We start from the raw sequence: 9,837 nt of genomic DNA on the forward strand, positions 1-9,837 counted from the left end.
GTCAGTGTATGCAATCAGCAGAAACCCTTCATTTTTCTGGAATAGATGTACCCCTTCACTGTGGAGCTGGAAATGTTCCCTGTCCAAGAGACAGGGAGGGGGAGAAAGAGCTATCACCTTGCAAACAAACGCTAACATGTCAGGGAGAAGGGTTTGTCCTAGAAGTCTCTTGACAAGTCTGTTGTCCATGTTCCTAAAGGGCTGGATTACAAACCCCGCCCCCTCAATGACAGCAGCATTCAGACATGCCACATTCTTGCCTCCATATTGAAAGGGGGCATTCAAGTAAAAGCTTTTTGCCATGGTTCTGCTGATTCCAGCCAAATAAGCCCATTTCAGACTCCATCTGACCTGTAAACCAGAGTAAGATTTTAGCTAATTGATCCCCATGAAATAAATGCCCTTGAGAGCTGAGCTGGTCTGTAGACCCCTTTCTAGAAACATCAGCTACCATGGTTGTGTGTGTGTGTGTGTGTGTGTGTGTGTGTGTGTCTGAAAGTACCTATCCTTTAGAACAGGGGTAGGCAACCTAAGGTCTGTGGGCTGGATGTGGCCCAATCACCACCTCAATGCGGCCCGCAGATGGTCTGGGAATCAGTGTGTTTTTACATGGGTAGAATGTGTGCTTTTATTTAAAATGCATCTCTGGGTTATTTCTGGGGCATAGGAATTCGTTCATCCCCCCCCCCCCGGGGCCCTTCAAAATATAGTCTGGCCCACCACATGGTCTGAGGGATGGTGGACCGGCCCATGGCTGAAAAAGGTTGCTGACCCCTGTTTTAGAAGCTCTGTTGAGTTCCTTGCAGTTTTCTAATGAACGTATTTTCCTCCACCATCTACTGTTCCTAAAAACAATGTCTAGATGTTTTAAGCCATACATGCCATGCCACAAATGCATTCCTTTTTTCTGTTTTCCCTCCTTTACCTCAAGTGATGAGGCTTTGGAAGGAGACAGAGCATTAACAGCTAAGCCATTAAGACCCTCCTTCATCTGAGTTAGTGCAAATGCTTCTTTTGTCACAATGTAAATGTTTGCCTTAAATGGAGAGCAATAAGTGTACAGTCATTACCTAACATTTATATGGCCGTGGCTGCTCAGTTTCTGGAATAAAATGGAAATGGAGTGCCCCCCACCCCCCGGTGGGGGTTATTCTGGTAAAGTACCCATAGCATTTTAGAACAGTGAAGATAAGATCCCAAGCACAACACAGGAGGAAACATTAAGAGGCGGAGCCCAAACACAGATAACACCATCTAAAGTGCATGCTTAAATAACAGGGAATTGGGTCCAGTTTTAAACTAAATTATTTGGAAGTAAGTCTCCTTGATTTCAATGGAGCTTAATTCCAAGTAAATGTTCTTGTGATTTGCAGTGCTAAGGGAGGTTTTGCACAAGACCAAGACGGGTTAAAAGTCAAGGTGCCGCCATTCTGACTTCCAAGCCCTATATACTGACCCAGAAAGAAATTCAAACAAGGTGCAAGAACACATTGCATATCAGATCTACAAAGATTCATAGTGCCTAATCCCTTTAAAGTGAACAGTTTCTTTTTCCTTGACATATTAGATTTTGTTCCAAAGCAGAGAATGTATAACATACAATATGCACACAATGATATTTAAAAATAATTAAATAAAGATATTTACTACAAGGATTTGATTGTCAGCAAACACAATATATTTACTGCATTAGCATTTGCTCACAGTGCAAATGGTACAACAATACATCAGTTCAATATTTCTGATTTTCCCCTTTAAAATGCTGTATGCATTAACTATCATATTTGCATTACATGACAAATGAGCCAATGAAATGTGTGTGAAAATTATCACTTTTTTCACAATATCAAGCATTTTAACCTTAGTATAAGGTACTATAAATCCAAGAAATAAAAACATCCACAAAATATATTACATCTGATTTGTCTCTTTTCCCCTAAGTACTCAACTTTATACAAAAGTCTTTCAAAAAATATCATCCCCTTAGATTTTTGTAGTTTAAACCTGATTTTTGTTTCTTTCAGTTCACATAGACTGCATTCTCTCTCTCTCTGAGAATGTTTGTTTTAATTTTCTTTTTAACATGCAGACATCAAACCTGGATAAAACACAACCTTTTGGCAACAAGTTTTTTTTTATAATTATCATCATTGTTTTGCTTAAATATCTGAGCAGTTTTATTAAAACAAAAGAAAGGAAAGGAAAAACAAAGCAAGACATGCAATGACATGCACGTACCAGAAGGAGTAAAGGAAAAAAGGCAAACTGCTTTCTCTCCCCACCCCTGTTTATTTTAAGTGACCCCCCCAAATCAAAACAAAACAAAACAATAAAATCACATTATAAAAGTACGCATTTAAAACACTGTTTTCTGCATTTCTGGAAATAATTGTCCTTGTGCTAAAAAAAACAAAACAAAACAAAACGCATCCCAAATTGATGCCCATTAGCCCTCTTTCCCAAAATGGCATCCCCCAGGGTGAGTTAAAATGACCTGGAAATTGCTAACCCACCTCCCATTCGTTTGTTAAAGGTCTTATGAACACTTAAATAGTTCATCTGAATCTACCACGCATTCACACACGCGCATGTACACAATCTCTCTCTCTTACACACTGCTTTTAAAGAATAGAAGGGGCAAGGGTATGCACACACACACAAAAACGACCCTCAAAACAGACACACGCTGTAAACTCTTCTGCCTTTCCCACTCCCAACAGTAGGCCTAGTCTCAGAGAAAAGTGAATAGGGGTCCTCAGCAGTACTGTACATTCAAGTCAGGGGGAGCCTGACTCCCTCCTACCCCATTTTCTCGCTACATTCAGAGCTGCCAACAGCGGATGACAAGAAGGTGGGCTTGGTGTGACAAATCCAATCAAAGGGATCGATAAATCCATGTTTCTTCATTCTCTCTCTCTCTCTCTCTCTCCACCCAACTCCTCCTTTGGAGGAAATAAAGTTTTAAGTGCCTGCACCAGTTTCCCCAGTTACTGCCCCTTTCCTCTCTTTCGTTCCCACCCTCAACAATTCTTAAAGCTATATAATAACACCCAGACTAAGTTTTGCTGTGGTCGCTATTTACAATCACTCTGCACTAGGAAGCGGAGAGTGACATGGAAGGGCCGGACACTGATTTGGAAAGCCCTGCTCATTTCCAAGGTGGAAGAAGAGGAGGGCGAAGGAGCCAGCCGAGGAAAGCGAAAGGACAGGCGTGTGTTTAGGGCGGCGGGCGGGAGTGTCATTGGTTTTCTTACAGGTTTGGAGGAGGTTGGGTAATACTTTTTGGGGGAGGAAGGAAGAAAGTGAGCAAGAGGAAGACTTACGGGAAAGGGGGTTTAATTGTCAAGAAAAAAAGAGAGAGGAAGGAATCTCTCCACGTGAAAAAAGCCAGAATTCACCCAGATTGCTCCCCAGTCATGGCAAAGGAGAGCAAGGAGGCTCCGGCACTCCGAGAGGGAGGCCAAGACAGAGGCAGCTATAGCTACAGCAAGCAGAACAGCCGCAGCGCATTTCTACAAGGGACTGACTGGCTCGCCATCCATTCCAAATGTCACCCAGTTTCTTCCAGCATCGCCCCAGGGCGTTGGGACTGGCAAGGGGGGGGGAAGGCTCTGGTGGGGTGCCGTTCTCCACGGTGCACAGGGGACAGGGAACTTAACTGTCGGCTAAAAAGCAGCCAAGTTCAGTTCAAGAGGCTGACACACGCAAGCACGCACACACGCACACGCGCGCACAGACGGTCTCCACAGGCAGCACGCACTGCGCTTTGGTGGCCCCCTCCATCGAGGGAGAAGGAAAGGAGGAAGATCAGAGGAAGGGTATCTGTTGGGGTGGGGGGAGAGGAATCCAGGGAAGTTTTCCCGTGTCCATCCGCTACCCTTTCACACGTGCCAGACGGAGCTCCCCCCCCACGCACCCCATGCCCAGGACAGCTCCTCCGGGAGAAGTGGCCTCAGTCCCCGCTTGCCCTCCTCTCCTAAGCCGCTGAGAATCAAGACGATCCGGCGGAAAGTTCAAGGCTTCCTCCCACCAACAGCTTGGCTGCGGCGAGAGGCTTGTGCGCAAAGGCATCCCTTTCGCGGGAGCCTGAGCAGGCCAACAGCTTCTGCCGCCGCCGCTGCTGCTCGGCGGGTTTTGCGCCAGGTGGGCACGAAAGACAGCGCTCGAGAGGCACTGGGGGCTCGGCGGGGCGGGAGCAGCGTCACGCGCAGGTGGTGACCACGGGGGCTAGCGACGAGACGGCGGGCGAGCCGCCGGGTCCGGCCCCCCCGGGCGCGCTGACAGCCGCCGCCGAGCCCTTGTCGGCCTTCTTCTCCTTCTGCTTGAGGTGGATCTTGGCATGCCTCTTGCGCTCGTCGCTGCGCGCGAACTTGCGCCCGCAGAACTCGCATGCGAAGGGCTTCTCGCCCGTGTGCGTGCGGATGTGCGTGGTGAGGTGGTCGCTGCGGCTGAAGCTGCGCATACAGATGCGGCACTGGAAGGGCTTGTGGCCCGTGTGGATGCGCAGGTGCCGCGTCAGCTCATCGGAGCGCGAGAAGCGCCGGTCGCAGCCCTCCGCCGGGCACGCGTGCGGCCGCTCGTGCAGGGGCGTCTTGCTGGGTCGGTTGGGGTACTTGCGCGGCCGGATGGGCTTGAGCGTGAGCGGGGGCTGCTGCTGCCCTAGGCTGCCGAAGCCCGGGTGGATCTGCTTGTCCTTGAAGGCTTTGATGGTCTCCAGTGGGGTGATGGGCGGCGGGTTGACCCGGATCGAGTCCAGGTTCTGGAAAGGTTTGTGCTCGGGGAGGCTGCTCAGGTCGTTGGGGTGCCCGTGGTAGAGGTTGTAGTCCGGGATCATGGGGAAGAGGTTGCTCTCCAGGCCTCCTCCGCCTCCGCCGCCGCCGCCGGGCTTGGTCCCTTGGTAATCCTGCGCCGAGTAGGAGAGGCCGGCGTTGCCCTGTGGGTCGTGGAAGGGCACCGGCTCGCCCGCGTAAAGGTCACTGCAGGTGGAGTAAGGGGGCAGCGCTGGGTACATGCCTTCGACGTCGCCTTGGCTCTGGACCTGCACCATGCTGCCCGTCGAGGCCTGCGCGCTGGAGGAGGGCGGCGGCGGAGGCACCCCCAGGATGCCCGCGCTCATCAGGCTGATGATGTTGTCCTGGCACCAGTTGGACGGCGAGTCGAAGGCGAACTTGCCCAGGTAGGTCACCGTTTTGTTGCTGCCCGGGGCCGGCTGGAAGGAGCCCGAGTACGACGACAGGTCTTGGCCGGACTTGTCGTTGGCTAAGCCAATATCCATAACATTATCTGCGGAGGGCGAGAAGGAGAGAAGCCAGAGCGGGGAGAAAAGGGGAAAGGAAGGGAGGAAGGAAGAAAACGGGTCAGCGATTGCGGGGCAGGGGGAGTCGTCGGGTTGCGGAGAAGGGGCCCTTATTTAGACAAGGGGGGATTCATTGGGCGAAGGTGGGGTCCCCCCCCCCAGTTTGGAAGTCCGAATCCTGCAAAGCCATGGGAAGGCGCGGGCAGAAGCTGAGCAGCACCGCCTCCAGCACATGGTCTTGCACACGAGACAGATCAGGTGCAGACACAAGGAAAGAGCCGCCGTCGGCAGGCCTGGGAGGCGGAGCCCTTGAGTGCATCTGCTCAAAGATCGGGATCCTACAGGGGAGGGGCACACAAAACCCGATCAAGGGCTGATCCCCCGCCCGCGCGCCCAACAAGTGCCTGGAAACTGAGGCTCTAACTTCCAAGCAGTCTGGACTGTGCATCTCTACGTAGCCATGTATGCACACAAGCACACCAGCTCACACACAGTTATGTGATATGTATGTGTCTGTAACGATTTCAGCACACGCACCACACGCACATATAGGGCGGCATACATGTGCACCGACATATGCGCGCGCGCGCGCGCACTTGGAACGGTAGGAAGCAACAACATACAACTGTGGCACTTGCCTGGGTATGAAATGCAAGCATGTACAAACACACACATTAGCGACATACATACACACACCCAGACGAGACAGACACATGCGCGAGAGAATATCTAAGCGCGCACACACAAGCAGCTAACGTAATCTGCACAGGCCATCTTCATGGGAACCCTGGGAAGGGGAGCACGGAGGCGACTCCATTGCCGAAGCCGCAGGACGAGCCTCCGAGTTTCCTACGCACTAGAGCCTCGAAGGCATCGGGCAACGCAGGTCGGGTGTCTGTGTACTTAGGAAGAGGTCCGACGAGAACACAACCCCGGGGAGAGAGGGGGAAAGATTGGGAGAGGGAGCCGGAGCAAGAGGAGGAGAAGCGGGGTCAGGAGGAAGCAGGTACCTGAAGTTACAGGTAGGCTCAGGCTGCCAAGAGCGAACTGGTCTGCCTCTCGTTCTCGCTTTCTCTCTGCTGCTCTCCAGGCGTTTTCCCACCCCACCGACGCAGACCGGGACTTCCAGCAGAGCTTTACAAACTTGCCGAGATTTCTGCGTCGAGACCAGTTATGAAAAATATAAGGGAGGGTGTTTTTTCTTTCTTTCTTTCTCTCTCTGTCTGTCTGTCTCTCTCTCTTTTAGGGGTGGCGGGGGAGATCAAGCAATGCTGTGGAGAGGAGGGTTTGGGACTTGGCGAGGGGGAGTGTTAGTTGATCAAAATGAGAGAGGCCTGCGCTACTTGCGCAGGTGAGGCCAGGCAGAACCGAACCGGGTCTGCTCTCACAGCAACGCTTGCAGCAAAAGAGGCTCCAGCCCAGCGCCAGCGCGCAGACCTCTCGCCTTGCGGCGCAGTCCGCGCGGGTGCCCAGCGTCCCCTCCACTTCCTTGGCGGCATCCAGAAAGAGCCGACGCAACTTCACCTGCCTCGGAAGGCTCCAGCACGAGAGATGGAGACCGAGGAAGCCCCCTCCTCTCCTGGCCCCAACCTCAGTTCTCCTCTTTGCCTACCCCCTTCTCCGACTCCAGGAATCCTCCTCGGAGAAACCTCGCCACGTTGGGAAACAGAAAAAGAAGATCCCTCTCACCCGCTCCCACCCGCTCCTCGTTCCGACATGATTTCTGTATACGTATAGATAAAAAGAGGCAGGAGAATGAGGGGGTGCTGGGTTGTGTGCGTGTGCACAGGGAGGAGGGGGGTGCCCGCGCGGCGATGGCAGCTTGTGCCACAGAGAAGCCACAGCGCACGGAGAGGGAGATAGAGACACACGCACAAGGACTAACACACACGGGGACACACACACACACGGACATGTATGCGAAGGACTTGCAGGGGAGAAGGGCGAACCAGCCCCACGGCCACTGGCGCACGCCCGAGAGACCCGTGGCGAGGCCTCCAAAGGGCAAAGTCCAAGGGGCGCGAGGGAGAAGGGCGGCTTCCAACGGCCCCTCGCTCGCTCGCTCGCCCAGCCTGCCAGCCCCTTCCCCACCGTACCTTCCAGCTTCTCCCGCCGCTGGGAGCTCCTGCCTGCCCCTCTCCTCCGGAGCCCGGCAGCGCAGCGGCAGCAGCAATGGCTCCAGCGCGCAGAGGAGGCGGTGGAGAGATGGGGGTAGGGGCAGATCCACAGGCTCAGCTCCGGCCTCTCTTTGCCGGCGAAGGCTTCACCGCCCGCCCACCCACCCCCGACAGAGCGACATGCTTCGCCCCCTCCCTCCCTCCCTCCCCACCGCCACTCGCCCCCTCCCCCTTCCTTCTTTACCTGTCGCCATCTGGTTATTATAGTGAGCCACCGACGCTTCGCCGTTGCTGGAGAAGATGTTCAGAGAGTTGGGGATCTCCTCGGGGTACAAATTGTCAGGCAACTGGTTCATCAAAGTGTTCATGGTCCCTGGCAGCTTATCCACGAGTTTGCCTGTCATAGCACTGGAGGAAGAGCAGAAGGAGGCTGCGGCGGCGGCGGGTTCAAAGCGGCTCCGAGCTCCGCTCCCGACAAGGCGGCATCCGCGTGGCAAATCCGTGCGAAGGAGACCATGCGAGAGAAAAGTTGCGGCGGCGAGGGGGGCGCTGCTGGGGGAGGAAAGAAGGCGCTGTGGGCACGGGGGAGGGGGCCAGTTGGCGGAGGAGGGTGGGAAGGTGGGTGGTCGGTGGGGGCGCGCAATCCTCGGTGGATCCCCGGAGGTGTTTCCTGAAGGGAGGAGGTGGGAGTCCCGATCTGCTTTACAGATGTGATGGCAGAGGATGGTGGGAGTCTTTAATCCCTCCCTGCCTCCCCTCCTCCTCCTCCTCGTCCTCCCCGGCCTCGCTCTTCCTTCCCTGCCTTCTTCTCTCGCTCGTTCAGCAGGTTCCCTCACTGCAGCCCAAATGCTCAGCCAGGGAAATCCGCCAGCCTATTTATGTGAGCGACGGGAAAGCTCCGTGACGTAGCTGCCCATATATGGACAGATAAAGCGGCGCCGAAGCCGAGACGTCACAATGGAAGCTCCTCACAATGGAACGTTTAGAAAGCAGGAAGCCAGCGAGAGCCACCGGCCGGGCCGCGCTCCTGCTGCAGCCGCTGCTGCCAAGGCGCCGGGAGAAGCAGGAGCACGGAGACGGGCACCTTGCCTGGGGACAAGGACGGGTCGCCGCTTCGGAGCCCCCTCCGGAGGCCGCCCTCAGCTCCACGCGCTTGCCTGGCTTTCAAAGCATCGCCATGCGGCGGACCTGCCTATCCCCACCCCGCGAAGGGCACGGGCTGGCGAGCACCCCACGCCCCCTGCGCGCTTCCTCGGGCATTATTTACCTCGTGCTCGTCTTTGGGGAGGAGGAGGAAGAAGAGGAGGAACGGGGGTGGGGGTGGGGTGGAAATAAAGCGCCTCCGCAGCAGACAGACACGCGTCCTTGTTTTCACGGCGCCCATTGCTAAACAGCTCCGCTGTGCTGCAGCTGCCCTCTTGGGCTATGGATTGGTTCCACAGACCCGTGCGCACGCCGCGGGATCCGAGCCGCGAAGAAGGCGCCACTCCGCACAAGACCCGCCGCTCGGGCAGGACCCCATTCCAGCCACAGCAAAAGTCCTTCTTTTGTGGCTTGCTCTGCATGTCCCCCAGAGCGCTGGAGCTGCGCAGAGAGATCTATGAAAACGCACAATAGACCGAATAGGCCTAAACGCGGGGCAGTCGGTAATGATATGCCATTGAGGCACCCAAACCCCAACGCCCCTATCCCGCAAAGCACCAAAGGAGCCCAGTGTGGCCTAAAAGCAGGGATGAGGGACCTGTGGCCCGCTAAACGCTGTGGGACTCAACCGCGCATCGGCCCCAGCCAGCCTAACCGAGAATCAGGGCCGCTAACAGGTGATACCATCCAGGAACATCTGCAGGGCCTCCCGCAGCTTAGTCACCCCTGGTCTAAAAAGTTTCCCCTTCATCCTCAAAAAACATGGTGAGGTAGATCTACGTGGAAAGATTAACCACCTTGCATGCTAATGTTATAAATGAATAAGCAGGTCGTAAGAAACGCAGAGCAAGGTCCCAGAGGGAACAGGTCAAAGCTTTCGGCAGAGCGGAGGCTTCTCGCGGACCCTCGCCTTGGTCTAAGCCAGGGAACAAAGCCCGTTGCCAAGAAGCGTCAGCCGCTGCAGCCGGTGCTTTTGTGGGAGTTGAGTTCGGATGCAAATAGGAAAGGCCACGGCAGACTCGGCTTCCCCTTGCCTTCTTCAGCGCCGATGCTGCCCTCCTTCCCTCCCCCCGCTCGCTGCAATAATTCTCGGCTGGAAATCAGACGCAGCAATATAGTATATCGAGCAATTTCAAGCAAGCAGCACTTTGTCAGTGATTTCTAGCCCTCCCCTCCCCCCGGTTTAAAGTTTGGCACTTGTGAGGCGTCAGTAATTAGGTGGTTTCGTGCTAAGTGTGCCAACTGATGCTATCTTTAAATAAAACCCCTCCGAGTTATGTA

General features: G+C 54.5%; 1 protein-coding gene across 3 annotated transcripts; it reads right to left on the bottom strand.

The window, feature by feature from the left end:
• Positions 1 to 1,655: 1,655 nt before the first annotated feature.
• On the bottom strand, positions 1,656 to 8,413 carry EGR3 (early growth response 3). 3 transcript variants are annotated; one of them, XM_033172228.1, is made up of 3 exons: positions 7,658 to 7,779; positions 6,307 to 6,452; positions 1,656 to 5,283 (listed from the first exon to the last, which is right to left on the bottom strand). In XM_033172228.1, the coding sequence occupies exon 3, from the start codon at positions 5,273 to 5,275 to the stop codon at positions 4,202 to 4,204; it is 1,074 nt and encodes a 357-aa protein (XP_033028119.1). In that variant the 5' UTR covers positions 5,276 to 5,283; positions 6,307 to 6,452; positions 7,658 to 7,779; the 3' UTR covers positions 1,656 to 4,201. The 3 variants fall into 3 exon arrangements, with proteins under 3 accessions (XP_033028119.1, XP_033028118.1, XP_033028120.1); XM_033172227.1 differs by lacking the exon at positions 6,307 to 6,452 and having other exon boundaries at positions 7,658 to 8,413; XM_033172229.1 differs by lacking the exons at positions 6,307 to 6,452; positions 7,658 to 7,779 and adding an exon at positions 7,393 to 7,499.
• Between the last annotated feature and the right edge of the window lie 1,424 nt (positions 8,414 to 9,837).

The sequence above is a fragment of the Lacerta agilis genome, chromosome 15 (genome assembly GCF_009819535.1).
Source record: "Lacerta agilis isolate rLacAgi1 chromosome 15, rLacAgi1.pri, whole genome shotgun sequence".
Classification (NCBI taxonomy): Eukaryota; Metazoa; Chordata; class Lepidosauria; order Squamata; family Lacertidae; genus Lacerta; species Lacerta agilis.

Excerpts from the sequence above, each read along its gene's own strand:
- EGR3 (XM_033172227.1), bottom strand. The coding sequence starts at position 7,817 with ATGACAGGCAAACTCGTGGATAAGCTGCCAGGGACCATGAACACTTTG. Across the intron at positions 5,284-7,657 it reads TAATAACCAGATGGCGACAG|ATAATGTTATGGATATTGGC; the intron begins GTAAAGAAGGAA and ends CGCCCTCCGCAG.